This window comes from Macaca thibetana, chromosome 15 (genome assembly GCF_024542745.1).
Source record: "Macaca thibetana thibetana isolate TM-01 chromosome 15, ASM2454274v1, whole genome shotgun sequence".
Taxonomy (NCBI): Eukaryota; Metazoa; Chordata; class Mammalia; order Primates; family Cercopithecidae; genus Macaca; species Macaca thibetana.
Window position 1 is genome coordinate 60,975,879 of NC_065592.1, and position 20,822 is coordinate 60,996,700.

General features: G+C 41.0%; 1 protein-coding gene and 1 pseudogene across 4 annotated transcripts in view; one reads left to right on the top strand and one right to left on the bottom strand.

Moving 5' to 3' along the window:
- The window catches only part of SLC24A2 (solute carrier family 24 member 2), a 276,863-nt gene that overhangs the window by 160,554 nt on the left and 95,487 nt on the right, over window positions 1–20,822 (top strand). For all 3 annotated transcript variants that reach the window (XM_050761328.1, XM_050761330.1, XM_050761329.1), the window contains exons 3-4: window positions 6,212–6,250; window positions 8,849–8,957. In XM_050761328.1, the coding sequence (XP_050617285.1) occupies window positions 6,212–6,250; window positions 8,849–8,957 (148 nt within the window). The remainder of the gene's footprint in view (window positions 1–6,211; window positions 6,251–8,848; window positions 8,958–20,822) is intronic.
- On the bottom strand, window positions 1,055–3,080 carry LOC126937703 (transmembrane protein 230-like; annotated as a pseudogene). Its single transcript, XR_007719820.1, has one exon. The product of XR_007719820.1 is annotated as a transmembrane protein 230-like (transcript).

Here is a 20,822-nt window from a genome sequence, read left to right on the forward strand (position 1 = left end):
TCTGAGATTCCTTCTTTGCGGAAGGGCCATGATTGTGGGATAATTACCCAGCAACCAGTCAAAGTAATTTGAATTTAAATATTTCTTCCTTTCTCTAGGAATTGATTTAATCTCCCCTCTCTTAATGTTTTAGGGAATATGTTAAGACACGGTAAAAGGAGGGAGGAAGAGATGAGTTTCCATCTGACTAAGAGGTGGTAGGGTGCCTTTCCTTTTACATTGCAGATCTAAGGCCTTTGCACCTTGTATCTAGTCTTTCAATAGGCTTTGAAGTTTATTCATCTTTAACAAGGAGAGACATTTTGAATGTTTTTATTTATTACCATGGTGTATTGAAAGAAAAAGGAAACATCATTTTACACTTTCATATTAATTTTTTAAATGAAAATCAGTCATTCAAATCATTCCTCACCAAATCTTTCTGAATTCTAAGACATTAAAATTCATGTCCATTGGAATATTGGATTCATATTTTAATCATGGGCATATTTGTTTCCAATTATATTTTTGACAAAATAATTATATGTTTAAGTTTATTTCTATAGACTTTATAATGCTTCCAGGTCCTTGGCATAACCCATTGTAGGCACATTTTACAGGACTTGGTGGAATGTTAAAGTGGTGGAAGTTTATGGCTGTTACTTAGCTTTTGCAACAAATTCCTTATTGTTCCCCTATATCTGATGCCACATCATTGACCAAAAAAAAAGCATCCCTTAGTTTACACACTTGTATTTTGGCCTATGAAGTCTTCATGGTGACCCATTTGATCATGTGATTTGTAAGTAGATAATTACCAGAGTGAACCATGGACTTGTTAGTATCCTGTTACTGAGTGGCACTGAGGCAACTGGACTACAGTATTGGCCTAATTTTTATGTGTGTGAAGTGGGACTGGGGGCCTGTATGTGGTGAAAGGCTATATACAAAGTTCCATCAAAACTACACTTTATAGTCAGCAAAATCATTTCTGGCTTTCAAGGATCAAAGGAAGAAAGAAGATTTAAGGACGCTGGACTGATTTATAGCGTCAAAATACTATCTAAATGGGCTATGCATTTTATTATCTGGGGTGGAAGCATAAATGGACAATTTCAAAACACCTATCAAATAAGTAGCAAAATTCCTGTATAGAAATGGGATTTCTGGCAGGGCACGGTGGTTCACTCCTGTAATCCCAGCACTTTGGGAGGCCAAGGCAGGTGAATAACCTGAGATCGGGAGTCCAAGACCAGCCTGGCCAACATAGTGAAACGCTGTCTCTACTAAGAATACAAAAATTAGCTGCACGTGGTGGTGGGCGCCTATAATCCCAGCTACTTAGGAGGCTGAGGCAGGAGAATTGTTTGAACCCGGGAGGCGGAGTTGCAGTGAGCTGAGATCATGCCATTGCACTCCAACCTGGGCAACAAGAGCAAAACCCCATCTCAAAGAAAAAAAAAAAAAGGAATTTCCACCAGGAAGGATAATAGAGATTAAAGACATCTTTCAGTTGCTCAATTTAAGTGCAATCACCATATGACTAATTTGAGTCATTGCGAAGGGGGCCAGTTTAATTGAATAAAGGTTTGAATTACAGAATATTTTCTTGTAAGTAGAGAATGGCCTGACAAAAGTCTTGCTTTCATGAATGGAGACGGGAGTCTGCGTTGGCACACCAAAACCCTGACCTGAGATCTTCAGGATGCAGTTTATTAATTTTTTTTTTTTGGGATTTCAACATTTTAATTTCTCTGGAATATAAGTCACTTTTTGCAAGCTAAAAAATAGAATCAAACTAAGGCGATCTAGTCCTGTAGGCATCCAGGCTGATCCTTGGAATCATGAGCAGAATGATGGCATAATACAAGGTGCTAGCAATAGGTTTATAAACTCTAAATGATAACCACTTATCTACGTGTTTCATTAGGAAACAGTCAAAAGTCCAGCCATTAAAGGAATAATCTACAGAACATTTGATTTACTAGGGACAAAATGATCCAAATTGTATGCTGTCCAATCTACTCGTGAACTGGATCAGAATGGGCCAAGGGCTGTTAAACAGAGAAAGTATTTACATTTTGAAAAGTTACTCCACAGGATAAAAAAATTCCTGGTTGCTGTCAATAAGAAAGCAAGTAAAAAAACATTACAGATGAACTCACTGATCTTTGATTTTACTAAAGCCTTCCACTGGAACATGAAGGTAGGGATAAGTGTAGAGGATAATATACTCAGATATTTTTTAAATAAATTACTTAGTAATAAGAAATTAGCCATACTACATTCTTCCATTTGCTACAAGAACAAATTGGCAATGAAGACTATTTAAAAGAAATGCTCAGCTCTACAGAGGGTGATGGCAGGCAACACTTTTCCATTACAGAATAACCTCTATTCTTCCATGATACATATTCCTGTGGAAAAACTTGTCAGGAGCTCTTGCCAGGGCCAAGGGATGAAAAACAGAGCATGTCCTAATTAGCTACTGCAGGTTCAGTTAACATCTTTGGGAAGGACCCGTAAAATCTAGCCATTATTTTCTTAAACATCTGCAAGCTGCAGAATTCCTTAATCCTTAGCTATAGTTTCTGCTAGGTATCTTAAAGCTGGGACAGTTCCACTGTGACTCTTCTCCTCAGCTATTAGGTGGGTGCTAGTCATCAAAGTCTGGAATGTCATCATAGGAGTAACCACGGTAGCCTTTGGATGCATAGTAAGTGATGTGCAGGTGGTAAAATCTGGGTAGGAACACCAGAATGCCAAGGATCAGGACTGGAACGACTGGTCTGCCCCCTCTTTGCTGATGTGGCCTGACAGCTGGAGGGAGTCTACAATAATGAGAAAGGCGCCAATCAAAAACAGCACAGTGGCAAGTGCGATGGTCTTATAAGGGATCTTAGGAGGAGTTTTCTTAAACTGAAGGTCAATGTAGCCATCCTCTGTGCTGGAGAGCCTTGAATATTTCACTTTACTCCTGGGGATTCCAGTAGCCAGGTTGGTTTGGGACAGCATCATAACACGTTGACACAGCAGAGCGCCGCACCAGGCCGCCCACACACCCAGAGCTCACCCACGGTTGGCAGTGCCCGAGGTCGCATGGCACAGCCCGCTTAAGTGCCCTGTTTATTCTTTTAAACAATCCTTGAAGAACTGCTGTGGGTGTGCTATGGATTGGCTTAACATATTTTTTTCTACAGCTATAGGAAATTTATTTCAATGTATTCATTAAATTTGTTTATAGGAATTTGTTAAGCCAATCCATAGCATGCTGACCACTAGGAATTGGGCTTTCATATTAATATAGCCCAAATGAGTGGTATTTTGGTGTGTTTAAAATTAAGGGGGTTAAAAAGCAAAATGCATCATAAGAATGCCAAGATTAATCCTTAAAGTCACATTACTCTTCTTTTGAAGAAGTTGTCTTCTCTAACATCCCATGGGTTAGAATAAACTTGCCATGTATTTAATGGCCCTGAAAATAAATTCACAACACTAGGCCAACCCAAAACCCACTGGCTATACATATTAAAATCATTTCTTTGTCACCTTCACTAGTTACTTCCCGTGTAATTAAACCCCTTTAAAACTGAATTTGTAACATAATCAGCTGCATATTGCCAGGACTGTGAGGCTGCTTCAAGATGCAATTAGAGCAAGGCTAAGTCAGGTGAACCTCGAATTATCAGTAGATGTGGGTGAGCCCCTAGAAATGGGCAATTACCATCATATGTCACGCTTCTTATCTCTTTTGCAACAGGGCTACATAAAAGGAAAGTAGAGGGGTGTTTTAATGGCCTCTGCTGCCATTTGTGTGTATACCTAAATTTACATGTTATACCCTGATGTATATTCATGTCTGCAGATTACACTTGAAAGAAAACGAATGATGTCAACTGCAGACATTAAACAGTGGGACATTTTGTAGAGAATTTCAGGCCTGTCTCTGCACTCAGTTTTTTCTCTATAGAATCTATGTACTAGGCATTTTCCTTCCACCTTTTATGTTTTATGATCTTCCTTGCTGTGAGAGAAAAACGAAGTCAATAGAGTAGATATTTTTTTCTTCTTTTCAGACCAAAAGACAGGTTTGGATTTTTTTTCCTTCCTTAAATAATGTATTGAGATATACTTTTTAAAATTCAAACTCTCAGCTGGTGACATTTCTGCCCTTATAAAGCCCACCTTTTTCTCTCCCCACTTTCATCCTATTCCTTCATGTTCTGTGTTATCACCGTGGTATCAATTCCAGCTCATAATTATTGGTCTCCCATTTAGCCACAAGGTGTAAATTTGCTAACTGACCAGGCATGCTCTGACGGTTAATCTCAATGTATGTCTAAAGGCTGAGCTTGCTGCCCTGGAAGATTTCCCTGGGGGATTGCTCTGCAGACTGTGAGGCCATTTGTTGAGCTGTCGGATGTGGAAGGAAGGAAAAGGAGAGGACCTGCCAGAGAGAAGCAGGATCATACAGTGCCTTTCAGAGGAAAGTGGGGAATCAAAGGCCAGTTTCCTGTCCACTCCAGTTCCACAAGCAGGCTCTTGGGAACTAGGACATCAGGACATTTCCCTATTAGCGTTTTTAGAGGAGTCACCGAGAGAGGGCCCCCAACCTGAGGGTTAAGGCAAATTTAGTGGTGCCCACAGGCTGTGCTCAGAAATTACCACCAATGCAGAACCCTTCTGTTTATATCTGAGACTTGCAAGTTCTTCATAAAAATGCTTGGAACCAGAAGGGGAATAAAAACAGATTGGTATTGACTCTGGAATCCAAAAAGGTGTCTACAAAAATCAAAATTATTGAACATCTAATTGAATGTCCACAAAATATTTAACATCAACCTCACTAAGTATTAAATTTCACCTTATTAAAAATCCATTACATATGAAAACAAATTGTAGATTTGATTTTTTCACTTTGCAAGATTTTGAGCATGCTAATCCTAACTTAAATGAATGGCACATAGCAAATAATTTGAAATTCAAAATTATAAGAATCCCTTCTTTTTTTTTTACACAAAACTGTATATTTTAGGTGAATTGTATATTTTAGATGGGATGTGGGGACATCTTAATATCTTTACAAGACACGTGTGGAAGACCCTAAAACAGAAAGCCTAGAGTACATGAAAGTTTTAAAACAACTCTGCATCTGGCTACTCTCGTCCGAGTATGTGATTATTCCTGAAGACAGACATCTGCTCAGACCCCATTGGGGAGGACCAGAATGCCAGATGGGGGAAGGGTTCCAGTTTGTTCTTGCTGTCTGCACCTGTAGTCGAGGTGAAGTGACGAAGGTGGTGTCTAAGCATGAGGAACTATTCACCAGGCACCTGTATCTCGTTGGAAAGATCCCAGGGTGGTGCCCGGTTCTGGTGAAGAAGGAGAGTTCCTATTGAGTTGAGGAAGTAAAAGCTGTCCAGGTGGGTCATGTGGGTAGAATTACACTGCCCCCTTCTCTGAGTTGCGTTCGCTCCCAGCAGATTACCAGGCCTTTATGTGCCCTTGTGTTCTAATCCACATTTCTCAACTGGACAGAGACTTCTATTTAGAATAGAAAACTTGAGGTGAAGGAGCAGAAGAAAAGATGGGTTATCTGATTTCCATGTGGGATGATCCTAGTCTTTAATTCAGTGGCCTAACTTCTGTGAACTTTATTTTATTCACAATACCTGGAGCAATGAATGCTGACTCCCCCCAAAACATATAAAAGATGACATTTCTTTGCAATTCCATCCACCAGTAACAACCACTAATAACAGTTTGGTATCATTCTTGCAGAATTTTTTTATTTACATGCACTAAAGTATTATTAATTTATTTTCCTTTATGAAATGAAACAATAAATATTTATAAATGTTTAATTTTTTCAGTTATCAGTAGATATTTTACATGTCAGTACATGTGAATTACCTCATTCATTTTAATGATCACATAGTATTCCACTGCATGGCTGGGCCACAGTTGACTTAACTGCTTTGTATAGCTGGACATTCGGGTCGGCCATTAAACTTTGACCTTTCAGGAGAATGAATCATGTACCTAAATAAACCATTATATTTTGGCTAGAAATATACATCCTCAGTCCACTGTTTTGGCTTAACTCATCCCAGGAGCAGAAAGAATGAACTCTTCCCCTATACTGATGCTTGTTATTAAATGTAAATGCCATATGTGACTCTTCATTTATTTATTTCTTTGTCTTTTGTCTTTGCCTTTTTCTCTTATGCAGCCATCTGCAGCCAGAGACAAGGATGAACCGACTCTACCGGTAGGAAGCAGTAGCTTTGTCTGTACCTGCTTGTGTGCCTGTGGAGAGTGTGGGGCGGGGTTGGGAGTAAGAGGGGTTTGTGTGCTCAACACATTACTCTCTCCCTTGGAATACTTAAATAGTCTAACCCCTGGTGTGTACTTCTACTCTGTGCCACAATTAGTGATGACTGAATTCTGGCATTCATGAACACATGTCTTCTGGGACTAGGTTTCAAAATTTGAATTTTCTCTTCCATTTGGTATGAACTTTTGTAGGAGTTGGAAGAGTGAGATATTTCCAAATTGCATTCCAAGGGATGCTGAACTAATATTTGGGAGTAGTGTGGGATCTAATGCTCAATATTTGTTTTCTTTGTGTATCTGCATGCACATACTCTGATTGGAAATTTATTTTGGTCTCATCAAAAGAAATGCTGCATGAGACCTATATATTTAATATATACATAATATACAAAAGAATGCTTTCAGTACTTCTCTAGATGTAATCTTTTTCAAATGAAGATCTCCACACCAGAGTTCTTCCAGTTTCCCAGAATAAGGACCATAGTAGTTATGACAAATTATTATTGATAAACCATTTCTGAGTTCCTGTTTAATTAACACATCACATTTCAGATTTTGCAGCATAGTGAAGAAACAACCTTCAGAATTCTTGTGTTCAGCCATCAAACAGTGATTACATTTCCATTTTATTCAGATCTCCTAAGCTTGCTCCTAAAATATTTTGAAATTTAATCATCTGAATCCTCTATAACTAATAACAAAATGCATTTAAAAATGTTTAAGACTTTCAAGGCTAAAACAGTAATAAAGATACATATGACCCTGTCCTTCCTCCTGTAATGCTCAGGGCAAAGATGTAACATTGATTAACAGCCCATAGAATGCACCTGATCCAGTACCAGAACACAGGCACAGACTCAATCTCTTCTGTTAAGGAGCCATAATCTGGTTCACCATTGAGACACCAGTAATCTCCACTGAGTTCTTTTCCAACCCTATTGAATTGGCAATATGATTTCCAATAGAATGTCATAATAAATCACACTAAAAGAGCCAGATTTCTTCAGGTATCTCATAGTGAGATTTTACTCGTACTTTCTACGGGTTTCATGTTTGTCTCCAACTGTGTGGACCATGATTGTTAACAAGTGTTTTACAAAATAAGATCCTACGGATAATAGTTTGGAAACACTGCCCAAGTTAATCAAGTTAAACAGATTTCTGTAGTGTTAGACTTAGTGGTCTAATGTGTAGTTTGAAACCCTAAGGTGAGTTGGCTAGGATATAGCACTTTTCAATATATATCAAATATGTATTTGATCATGGAGTCTCTCATAGGACACTTTTGGGGAAGCCCCTTGTGGGTCTAGAGTATGATGGAATATTTTGGAAAACCCTGTTATGCAGAAGTTCGAAAGACATAGTGGAGAATAGTATTTTATTTTTACCTGCCCCAGAAAATTTACATGTCAAACTTTTACACTGAAAGTTCAATAAGAAATTAACTGCCTTACATTACAATACCTTTCAACTCCTTAAATCTGTCTGTCTATAAAGCTTGGCTGCCTCGGAGAGTCTTCCCTTGTGATGATCAGCACAAAATCAATCATGGGGAGACAGCAGTTCCTATTTAGGTTAAAAACCCATCAAAATACAGAGGGTTTGGGAGTTTTTAGGTTGTTTGCTTTTGAAGATAGAAGAAAAAGCGTATGTCGGTAACCTTATCTCTAGATACTCATTCTTCCTTCTTACCTACCAGTTCCATTTATTTGGCCAAAGGATCACAACTAGTAGTTTGGCCAAAAGGATCCCCCCTCAAAGTCAGGAGAGTTCTCATGGTTTCATGATAAGAGCTTCTGCTTCTTGAATCTCACTTAACATAGGCCATGCTGCTTTCTGGGTTAGAGCTGTAGTCCCAGGGTAGAGATGAGGTAGCCCAGGAGATGTGCAAGACGAGCCTTTGGGAAGCAAGGAGAAAACATTAGCACCTTCATCGTTTACTGTGGTATTCTTGTTAACTTCTATTTTTGAAAGTGTTTTTATATGTTCGTATTTTAGTATATGTGTCTATGTAGATATGGGCATAGATGCCTATTTATATACATTTAAACATTTTACTGATAGGATGCACACTTCAAAAATGTTAGAGACCACCCACTGGATTAGAGAACAGTCTTTGAGAAAAGCAGACCTGGGATACATTCCTCCAGCCTCCACCTCTTGTTGGTGTGACTTGGACACCTCATTTCACTTCTCTGAGATGAAATGTCCTCGTCTATCTAACAAGAAGAATAATAGCACCTAGTTCTTAGGGTTCATTTTGCAAATAAGATAAATGAAGGGATGTGAAGCATATAACACATTGGCATTTACAAAGCTCTTTTTAAAAAGGGAAGCAACGCATTCACTTAGTAGGAAAGAATGTGAGAGACATTCCCTCAGGGGCTTTGAAATGTACTTTGAAAATCGTTGGCTCAATAGTGTGTGATCATGCGACAGAAATGAGTGGCCACCAGACTAAGTGAGGATCTTGTCTATAATGCACTTGCCTTTCATTTCTGAGACTAACCACCTCTTTGGTTTCTCTGCTCAGGCTAAGCCGCGTCTCCAGCGAGGTGGAAGCTCTGCCTCCCTCCACAACAGTCTCATGAGGAATAGCATCTTCCAGCTCATGATACACACCCTTGACCCACTCGCCGAAGGTAAACATCAAGCTTTGGTTTGGGAATTTGTTCAGGGGGAAAAGGATGTCAAAAGGCTTCTCTGTATAAAACATGTTTGTGCTGTCGTCATGCACGCCTGCTAGCCTCCTCTTGTTTAGCATCTGCTAGAAGCAGCCCTGGCCCTTTGACGTGCTTTATCTGCAACAGCTCAGTTCACAATCAGTGGTTTTTGTACCAGGAGTAGGATGTGAGGTGTGCGTGCTGATTCTATCTTTTGATGCCTCAAGCATAAATACAGTTTATTATGAAGCAGAGAGGACAAAAAGGTTTCCTTCCCTTCCAGCTAAAGTAACAGTTCTCTTTTGTCATCATTTCTAAGTTTCAAAACAAAATTGTGTGTGAAGATAAATTGTGCACCTTAAAAAAGAGAGAAAAAGAACTCCATGATTTAGGAGGTCCATGAGTGGTTTGGGGAATGATATTCATGGCAGAACACTGAGACTGTACTGATTCTTTGGCAATTGGAGGGTGGGAGGTGAGTATCTATGCATCTAAAAAGCCCTCTCTTCTAGAACTGCTTGGGAGTTGTCGTTGGAGACCCAAAAAGCCTGGCTCACCTCCCAGTGTAATCACATGAACCATCACAAACAACCCATTATTGTGCACTTCCAGTGTTACTCAGTCACAATGAGGGCAAATACATTGTGTTTCTTCAATTGTGTAAATATTCCCCAAAATTATTTTCAAGTTGATAGATATCAGATGTGTCAAATAAAAGTTTTGCCACTGGTAAGGGGTTCAAATATAACCAAGTATGTTCTCCCTTCATCCCTGGACTTTATATTGGGCTTAGTGTTACACAGGAGCTAATAGAGCCTAGGAAATAGATATGTGCAACTGAATGAAGCCAGGTGATCTGATTGTCAAGTCATGTTATATGAATCAGAGATCTTATCCACTATCAGGCTTTGCTAAATAAGTTCAAGAATATAAGCAATCAAGAAGTTCTTATGAGGTAAAGAAAAATCTGCAACCCAAGAATGGCTCCCAAGGACCTATCTTCCTTCATTGGACACGCATCTCACTCAGAATAATAGGTAAGGAACACAGGGTCGCCTCTTCTTGCAGAGCATGAGGCATTTCAATCACAAAACATCTTCCTGTTATACCACAGAGAGTTGTACAGCTGATGTGATATTCTCCAAGGAGCCTTCCTTCACAGGTCCTGGGATCTATTTACTAGAGGTAGTTGTTAGCCAGGGACATCCTAAATATCATTACTCTATCTATGCAGAAGTTCATTTGACAAGGAGATTAGACCTGGTCACCAGCCTTCTTTTCTTTCCCCTGGGATACACCCCCAGAGAAAGGAGTAAAGAGATTGCAGGCCAACTGCTTTAACTCCTTCCTCCCAACTACTAAGCAGTTGTGTGACTTTGGGCAAGTTAGGGTGTCTCTAGCATTTGGTTTCATCATCTATAGTAATATTAAGTTATCTTTGGCACCTTAGAGTTGACAAAGCATTTTCACACCTGTAAACTTATGCTTCACAATAATGCTTCGTAGCTAACATCATTATTCTCCTTTCACAAAATATAGCACAACTAACATGGATCTCAAATGTATCTACTGCTCTCCCTCCTGCAGCACTTTATTCCAAACCATCTCCATTGCTTGCCTGCATTCCTGCAGTAGCTTCCTAGCTGGTCTTTCAGTTCTTCCATTGCCACTGCCTAGACATATGTTTCACTCAGTAATCATCTTAAAAAGTAAATCAGGTTATGTCATTTCTACTTATAACCTTCAGTGACTTCCCAGGGCTCTTATGAAAATTGTGAAATCCTTGCACAACTAGTAGTTTGTGCAAAAGGAGCCCCCCTCAAAGTCAGGAGAGTTCTGATGGTTTCATGATAAGAGATTCTGTTTCTTTGAATCTCACTTAACACAGGCCATGCTGCTTTCTGGATTAGAGCTGTAGTCCCAGGGTAGAGATGAGGTGCTCAGGAGATATGCAAGACAATCCTTTGGGAAACAAGGAGAAAAATATCTGCACCTTCATCATTTACTTTGTCATTCTTCCTAGCTTCTATTTTTGAAAATGTTTTTGTTCATATTTTAGTATGTGTATCTATATATAATAGATATGAATATAGATGCCTATTTATATACATTTAAAAATTTTGCTGATAGGATGCACAATTCAAACTTGTTAGATGGCAGTTGGAGGGTGGGACGTGAGCCAAATCATGGTCTACATCAGGGGTCCCCAACCCCCAGGCCATGGGCTGGTACCAGCAGGAAAAGAGCAGACATTACCACCTGAGCTCCGCCTCCTCTCAAATCAGCATTTGCATTAGATTCTCATAGGAGGCCGAACCCTATTGTGAACTTCGCATGAGAGAGATCTAGGTTGTGTGCTCTTTATTAGAATTTAATGGCTGATGATCCAAGATGGAACAGTTTCATCCCTAAACCATCCTCCTTGACCCGGCCATGGAAAAATTGTCTTCCCCAAAACCCAGGGTCTGGTGCGAAAAAGCTTGGGGACCACTGGTCTACATGATCTGCTTCTTGCTCCAAACTCAATTTCACTCTGTTTTAGCCACACAAACCTTTCTGTCTTCAGACAAACACCCCTTCCCTGCCCCAGAATTTTTCCATGGGCTGTTCTCACTACTATGATATTTTTCCTTTCCCCCACCCACTTCTATTTTTCCCTGCTTTACTCCTGCCCATTTTTCAGCACTCTGTGTAAATGACACTTCCTGACCATTCAGCATAAATTGGGGTTCCCAATCCTCATCTGTCAATGAACACTTTAATTTTCCTTTATTGTTTACATTATGGTTTCTGGATTGTTTGTTTATTGTCTGTTTCTGCCAGGATACAGGAAGTTTCTTGAGACCAGGGACTCTATTTTATTCACTAGTTATCTGCAAAGCCTAGAATACCTGGTACACACTAGCAGTGTAGGCTCAGAAAGATTAAGCAACTTGTCCAAAGTCATGATACTGACCTTATATTGACCATGTGAGAGAAGAAAGAACAATTTTATCTACTCCAACTCAATTATGATCAAGGGCCTGAGTATGTTTATTTTGGGCAAGGCAGTATTATGTGGCAATTAAAAGGACAGACTCCAGAACTAGACTCTGGGTCCAGATCCCAGTTCTGCATTTACTGGCTGTGTGACCTCGAACAAGTCACCTAACCTTTCCGTATCTCAGTTTCTTCATCTGTAAAATCAAGAAAATACATAATGATGTCTGCATCACAGGGTTATTGTAAAGATTAAAAAGTGAATATACACAAAGCATTAAATACACAACCTAGCACATCTTAATTGCCATATGCAGGTTTGGAATTATTCTATTTCATTAATTTGAAAAGTAACACAATATATGATTTTTTAAAATTCAAAATATTCCAAAGTTTAAGGTGAAAAAAAAAAGTCCTCTTCCTTCATCAACCCTCTAATTTTCTCCAGTTCCCCAATTCTCCACAGAGGAAACCACAGTTTCCAGTTTCACAAAGCTCCTTCTAGAGATGTTTAATCATATACAACTGTGTGTGTATGTGTGTGTGTGCACGCCTGTGAATGCAGGCATGTCCTTGCCCACAGGTCTCAATCATCTAAATGTTCCTGGTTTTTGTGTGGAAGAATTCAGTTTCTGGTAGGGCTTGTTTTCATTTTTTCTGTTTGGAGAAGAGGTTATGTTTTATTTTTGTGAGATAAAGGAAAGTGAATCTAGGTTATCTCAGAGTTGGGCCATCAGTGATTTTCCAAAACACCTGGCCCTTGTGAGCTGTGCTACAATTAAACTGTGTGTTCCTGCTGTAGCAAGATGTGCCTTCTGAATCCGGGCACCTGCTTTCAAGGTGAAACCTCTCCCTGAAAGATGTGGGAGGCTCCAGCGGTGTGAATCTGAGAGATGCTGAGAGCCATAATCAGCTCTGGACTTGAGTGATTAGAAAATATGGAAAGCACTTCAATGCTTTAAAATTGCTCCATAGCAGGCGGCCAAGAAAACAGATTGCTCTGGTATTTTTCCCCCAAAATTCACAATCATTTTCCATTCCGAGAACAGCCAAAAAATTAACCCACAGCTCTCAGAAATAGTCATCTCTCTTTTAGTTTGCATCTAATCACTTGAATTCACATGTCCTTGTGCCAAACTGCCACCTTTTAACAACATAGAGCATGCTAGTTACATCACCAAGTTGATGGCATAAATGCTGCAGTCCGTAGCTTCCTTGTAGCCCTAAAGAACAGTTCGTTCATGTCACTGATGTTCACCTGGCTGGGTAGTGCATTGGCACTACTGGCATCTGGTGTATGTTCAAAAGGGAAGTATTCAAATTCATTTGAAAACAGCATCTAGGACAGATGGCCTACGGAAACACGTTCCCCTTTGTCTCATCTGTGCCACCCAGGTGTCATTGTCTTCCAAAATCCAGTGATTGAGCCCTTACCGAAAGCCTTCATTGGTGGTTGGTTCAGTCTGAGTCTGAGTCACAAGGGTCCAGGAGTGTTTGTGTTTCATTAGCTGTTGATGTGCAACAAAGCACCCCAAGACTTAGTGGCTTATAACTGCCACCATCTTATTACTCATAATTTTGTGGATTGGGAATTTGATCAGGGATCACCTGGTTGAGTATTCTGTTCCATGTGGCATCATTGGAGGTCATTTGGTGGTATTTAGCTGGTGGATGGGTAGGTTAGAAGGTCTGAAAGGGCCTCACTCAAGCTTAACACCTACGAAGGAAGGCACAGTGGAAAGCTGGGCTCAGCCGGGTCCCCTGATTCCCCCTGTGGTCTCAGGACCTTTCCATGTGGATAGACTTGTTTTATATGGTAGTTAAGGGTTCCAAGAGCAAACCTTCCAGGAAGACCAAGCAGAAGCTGCAAGGTTTCATATGACCTAGCCTGGGAAATCCCAGGATGTCACTTGTACTGCATTCAATCAGTCAGGCGGTCACTAAGGCCAGCCTAGACTCATGGGGGTGAAATTAGACTTCACATCTCAATGGGAGGAATACCAAAGAATATGGTGAAACCACCTTGGATCTAATTCAGTCTGTTTCAGGGACATACGTTGCTTATTGGTTCCACTGCTCATTGTTCATTGGTGTGCTCTGGATAGACCACTCTGTGTAGGGGGGACAGAGTTGGCCTGCCTAAGTGAAGGATTAGTTCAAACATAGCTGAGCAGTGCCTTTGCAGGAACACAAAACTCTGAACAGGACATTGCTCATGAAAAGACGGAATCTGCTTAAGGCAGATAAATGGTTGGAATAAATATTTTCTTTCCTTTATGAGAAAAACTTGGGGAACTAGGATTATTGGTCTTTGAGATCACAGGATGGCTATCTGAATTGACCTTTCTAATAAATTCAGTGTCCTATATTGATTTTAACATTTTCTCTAAACAAGCCTTTGTATTTGCTCAGGGGTACATCTTCATGAACCTAAAACAAGGATGCTGGATGTTGCACTTTTGCAGTGAGAAGTATCTTCTCCTATCATTTGTCTCATAATGATATCACCAACCAACATTTGCAGAGTACTTACTATAGGCCAGGCACTATGCTGAGTGCTTTATATAAACCATCTCATTTAATCCTTCCATGAGCCCTACTCCATCATTCAGAGGACACTGACATGTAAAGAGGCTATGGCTCTATGCCCCACCAAGGCAAGGTGACAGAGGAAGTAAATGGCAGAGCCAGAATTTGAACCTATATCTGCCTGACTCACAGTCTGTGTTTGTAGTTCTTCTGCTACTCTGCCTCCTTTTGTAACCCCATGTCCAACCCAGCATTCCTTGTTCTCCTGGTGTAGACACCAGCTTAAATCACAAGAGCTCTGACCTATCCCTGGATCAGGGATGGATTTTTATTATTATTATTACTACTACTACTACTACTACTACTACTACTACTACTACTACTACCACCACCACCACTGCTACTACTACTGCTGCTACTACTACTTACTACCACTACTACCACTTCTACGTAGGAAGACTTGAAGAACTTTATTTGCCAGAGAGAGTTTTTTAAAAGCTGTCTCTTCCTCTGGTTTGGGACAAGGAGAAGAAAATAGAATGCTGGGGATAAAGATGTTCAGGACTGACCTTTTTGGGGAAAGAGGAGCATAGAGAAAAAATGGTGAAATCTTCCCCTCTCCACCTTCATGTCCTCCTGGTCCTGTGCCTTAGTGGTTTCAGTTCAAAGACTTGAAAATTGTAAAACGTGTGATCTTGAACTGCTCCTAAAGCTTCTGCAGCCCAGGCTGCCATCTCTAGACAGGAACGGGCAGGTTGTGCCCAGCAGGCATATAGGCATGTATCTTCTCCCAAAGACTTCAGAGAAGGGAATACCACAGTCTTTTCTGGTGATCAATCACAGTCACCACAAGGCAAATGACTATTAGAAATTCAGGAGTGAAAAGTACCACCTTGACCAAAGAGATAGCAAAGTTGTTAAAAATAGAGGGTCTACTGTATGGTAGTATTTTTACTGAACAGAGTATAGCATTATCACTATTGGCAATACTAGCTTCCACTTATTGAACATTTGTCTCATGTATCTCATCATCCCCACTTCATGGATAAATACCAAGGCCCAGAGCAGCTTGGTGACCTGCCCAGATGGATGTTATATCTCTACCCACATTCATCTGGTTCCAAAGCCATTCTCTCCATCTGCTGAGTAGCAGGAAACCAAACACAGAAGATCCCGAACATGACTCAAGATGAAAATTGTTTTCTATCGGTTGTTTTTGTTTGTTTTTAGAAACAGGGTCTTGGTATGTTGCTCAGGCTAGACTTGAAGTCCTGGGCTCAAGTGATCCTCCCGCCTCAGCCTCCTGAGTAGGTGGGACTACAGGCACATGCCACTATACCCAGCTTGTTTCCTGTCTTTGATAAAGAACTATGAGCACTGAATCAGCAGAAAGGTAGTCTAGTACCGTATTTGATAAGAGTGAGGATTGACTGAAACTGGACCCCCCGGGTTCTATTCCCAGCTCTGTCCTTCACTAGCTGTGTGACCTTGGATGATTTATTTACCCTCTGTGTGCCTCAACCGCCTCATTTGTAGAAACAGAGTGATAATACCTACCTCATAGGGTTGTTTTAAACAGTATATGAGCTAATATACGCTGGGCATGTTGGCACACACCTGTAATCCCAGCTACTCTGGAGGCTAAGGCAGGAGGATTACTTGAGCCTAGGAGTTCAAGGGCAGCCTGAAGGGCAACATAGCAAGACCCCTGTCTTTAAATTAAAAAAAAAAAAAAAAAGAAACTAAAACAAACGAAGAGTATATGAGCTAATATACGAAAAGCACTTACAACAAGGCCTGGCAGAGAATAAGTGCCAGTTAAATGCTAAATGTTATTAAGAAATGATAGAAAAGGACCTCAGGATAGAATCTTGCTTGCTCCGGTGAGTAATAGTGATAATAATAGTGTTTGGTTTTCACAGTTGAGCACTTACTAGGTACCAGGTACTATGCTTTGCAAACATTATCTCACTCAATTCTCTTAGCAACCCCATGAGAGAGAATCTGTTATCCTCATTTTATAGATGAAGAAACTGAGACCCCAAGTGGTTTTCTTACCTGCCTGAGGCCACAGACCTAGGATAGTAGAGCCAGCTTTTTAATGCAGGTTGTCAGAGCCAGCGCTGCTGCTTAATACTCTCTGTTGCCCCCACCTCTCATGAGCAGTTCCTCACAAATGTCATGCTTCTCAGATGAGATCGATTTGGAGAAATCTACTTTCCCAGGACCACACTATGTAACTCCATAGTAGAGCCCAGTTAGAGTCAAATGTGTTCACCTTCTTCTTCCCATCCCTAGTAACCTTTGTCCAGTCTTCTCAAGTTCTCAATTTATAGGGAAGAGATGGAAATTCCCCTTTTCCCTCTTTTTGAAGGGCTGTCTGCTGACTCACGAATCCAGTTTATTTCACTGTGGCCCTGAATCTTTCCCCAGAAAAGGCGTGCCCCAAACTTGTCCATAGAAGAATCCTGGTTCCCCTAAAATGTAAGTCAAATCATGCCCCACCTCTGCTCAAAACCATCTCACCAACAGCAAAAGCCCTAGAGCTTACAGAGACCCCAGACCCCCTGCAACTTCCCCCTCTACCTCTCTCCCCCTTTTCCCTCCCGCTTCCTCTCTTCCTCTCATCCTCTCTTCTATTCTGTCACCCCTCCTTCCCTCCTCTCTGCCCTCCTTTCCCCTCCTTCCTCTCCCTCATCTCTCTCTGCCCATCTCTCACCTTCCTCCCCTCCTCCCCTGCTTTTTCCCCCTCCTCTCCCCTCCTTCCCATCCCCTCATTTCTCTACCCTTCTCTCTTTTCTTTCACATGTCATTTCCCTTGTTCTGCTTCTCTGACTGCCTAGCAGCTCCTTCCAAATTGCAAGCACACTCCTGCCTCAGGGCCATTACACATGTTCCCCCTTTTTCTAGATATGCAGTTAGCTCCTGGTCTCCCTCCTTCAAGTCAGCCTTCACATATCACCTGATCAGAGGCCTTACTCAAGCAACCTTTTGAAAATATTAGAAGCAAAACAATGAAAGTGAATCTGAGTTCTCTCCCTCACCCTGCTCTGCATTCTCCTTAACACTTGTCCCCATGAACGTGTTTATTTGTTGTATGCTGCCTGTCTCGGCCCTTATACCTCCAACAGAGCAGGACTCAGGGCAGGCTTGGCTCTATCCCCAGTGCCTGGCACAAGTGGGTCCCAATACATATTTGCTAAATGAATTGAATGAGTACTTGCCTTTATAATTTTTCTGCTAGGGAATATATGTCTCTAGCCATGTAGATTTTCTTAATCCATGCCCTGTCAAAGGGCTCTGTTGTTGTGACCAACAAAGTTCTATTTACTTGATGGTTCTCTTGCAGCTATGAACAGTGATCACATCTGGTTTGGCCACCATTGTATAGTACCAGCACAGCAAGGATGTTATTACGTAGGTGCTTGGTCAATATTTGCTGTATAATGGAATATCTCCCTCTCTAGTCCTGGAGTCACTGCTGCAATGGGAAATGTTTGCTGTCTGCCTCACACATTCCTGATGGGTTCTCCCGTCTCCTTATTCCTCTCTTCCATCCAAATGCTTTGTTCTTCTCTCGTTTCCTTTCATTTTCTTCTCTTTGATATACTGTATAGTTCTTTCCTTTACTACATTCCACAAGCCTAATTTTATATGTTCAGAGAATTACCATCGCAACAAGATGCTAAGATGTTTATTGTTTTAACCATTCATTCTTTTTGAAAAATCAAACACCTGTAAAATAGCATGCACTTCTTAATTTAGTATTGAGTTTGAGAAGGAAAGTGCAAAAACTGAAGGTTCTTATTCATTTTGTGTGGACTCTTGCACACTCTCCTACAATTATAGTAATTTCTCCTTCCTTGTGTAGATTCAAATTTTGATTTACATTTTTTCACTATAACAAGTTGTATTGCTAATACCAATATTTAACAAATTCGTGCACTAGACACCTTAAGAAACATAAAAGCATAAAACATAAAAGTAGGAATAATACTTACCTAATGCACCTGTAATTGAACTAAAGCAGGCCATGGACTGGTACCAGTTCATGCCCCATCAGGAACTGGGCCACACAGCAGGAGGTGAGCAGCCAGTGGGCGAGCATGACCACCTGAGCTCCGCCTCCTGTCAGATCATAGGAGGCATTCAGTTCTCATAGGAGCACGAACTCTATGGTGAACTGTGCATATGAGGGATCTAGGTTGTGGCTCCTTATGAGAATCTAATGCCTGATGATCTGAAGTAGAACAGTTTCATCCCAAAACCATCCCCACCACTCACCCCACACCCACCCGTGGAAAAATTGTCTTCCACAAAAACCAGTCCCTGGTGCCAAAAATGTTGGGGACTGCTGAACTAAAGGATTATTTAAACATGAAACCAATGAAGACCCCACTCACAAATGCAACAAAACCGTAAAATACTAAGGATTAACCCAAAAGAAATATTTAAGAACTTTATGGCAAAAATCATCACAATCATCATTTCTGAAGAACATAAAAGATCTAAATAAACGCTAATATATTATAAAGATGTCAGTTCTCTCCAAATTAAACTCTATGTGCAACTCAATCCCAGTCCTAGTGTCTACCACTTTTGACAAAGAAGTGCAAAAAAGATGTGCCCACCAGAGATCAAGAGGTATCATCAAGCAGCAGCTTTTAGATGTTCTGGCTGAAGTATTTAGGAGGAAGGTGAAGAGGCTGCATCAGAGGCCACTGGGGTCTCGTCTGAGGTGGCTCTGGAGGGGCACACTGCCATAGAGTGTAAGCACCACTGCCCTGGCCAGATTCACTAACTGCTCTTGGTGAGGCACTAAGCGGGGCAGGAAAGGGGCTTCCTAGAGCATTTGAATCACCCAATTGAAGGGACGTGGCGGACATTCCTGAAGCAGCGAGAGCACACATTCATGTAAGTGGCCTCCTGGCATAGCAAGCGCCCTGGTGCATGTACAACAGGCACGGCGCTGGACAGAGTGAGCACTGGCTGCAGGCAAGCAAGGCTTGCCAGACCCTCAGGAAATCCAGATCATTGTGTGAACCCTGAGGAGGGGCCTTCAGGGAAGTGTTCCTGGAGAAAGTGAGTTTTGAAAGCAGGTTCTTGAGGGAGGTGACGAGCCTGGATGAGCAGAGGACCCGACTGGCTCACAGAAACCCCAAACTATGTATCGTTGTCCTAACCAAAACGTGGTTCCTTTGAAATGAGCAGACATATGGCTCCCTGCCCACTGAACTAACGCTCTAGCAGTCTCTCCTGTTGAGGGGTGCTAGGGAAGTGCGAGTGTCTATGCATGTGTGTGTGTGTGTGTGTATGTGAGAGAGAGAGAGAGATTTCAGTGCAGGAAACTAGGGGCCTCAGAGATGGTGGAGAAGGAAAACAAGAAAGTGGAACTTGTAGTACCCACTCTGTGCCTCACACCCAAAAGTCATGTCATGTAATTCTCTCAGCAGTGGCTATGGGAAGTCGTATGCATATTTTACCTCTGGGAAAACCACAGTTCCAAGGGGTGGCATGACTTGCTCGTAGTCACCGAGCTCCTAAGTCTGACTTCTGAGCCTGGACACTTCACTCACACAGGACTCGTATCTATGGCCACACATGCTCACACATCTCTCTGTTCTGTAAAGGCTTTCCAAGTCTTTAACACAGACACTTAATGTTAACTTGAAGCTGACACTAAGATTAAACTGTCACTTGCTTGCTGGATTTGCTTTTTGTCTCACCAAATACCAGAGCTTATTTCTCTTTAGCTTCTATTTAAAAAAAAAAAAAAAAAAAAAAAAAGCTTCAGAATGAGCTTTCATAAATTTTTGTTTGGTCCCAAAAGAAAGTCATTTCATGACCCTTTTATCCAAAAGTGGAAAAGGTAACTCAAAGGCAGTTTTGTAACCTTTCTATCTTAAAATTTAGATCAGCTTATATTACCAAGATGTTTGCATGCAGCCTCCTCTTGGTAAGTGAATAGGCAAATGAGTGAAAATCTTCACTTGCGAAGAATAAAATCCAATCTACTGGCTGTGGTTTACTAAGATGACAGTAGTATTAATCCCTAGATAGAGGAGGACAGGCCATTAATGCCTCTCATAGAGCAAACACAGGACAAGTTAAATAGCTCCTCTCGGGAATAGTAAAGCGTTATTCTCATATTTGAATGTGAAAAATGGTTGAAACTGAATCTCTCTTTGTGTTGTACATATTATAAATTAATATTACTTGAGCCATAAGGGAATGTGAATGGTCTTACTGAAATAAGTGCTTTGGAGTATGAGAAAAGTTCCCTCTCTCTTTCTTTCTCCAATGAAAATGTTGACTTTGAAGTAAAGGCCACAAGGT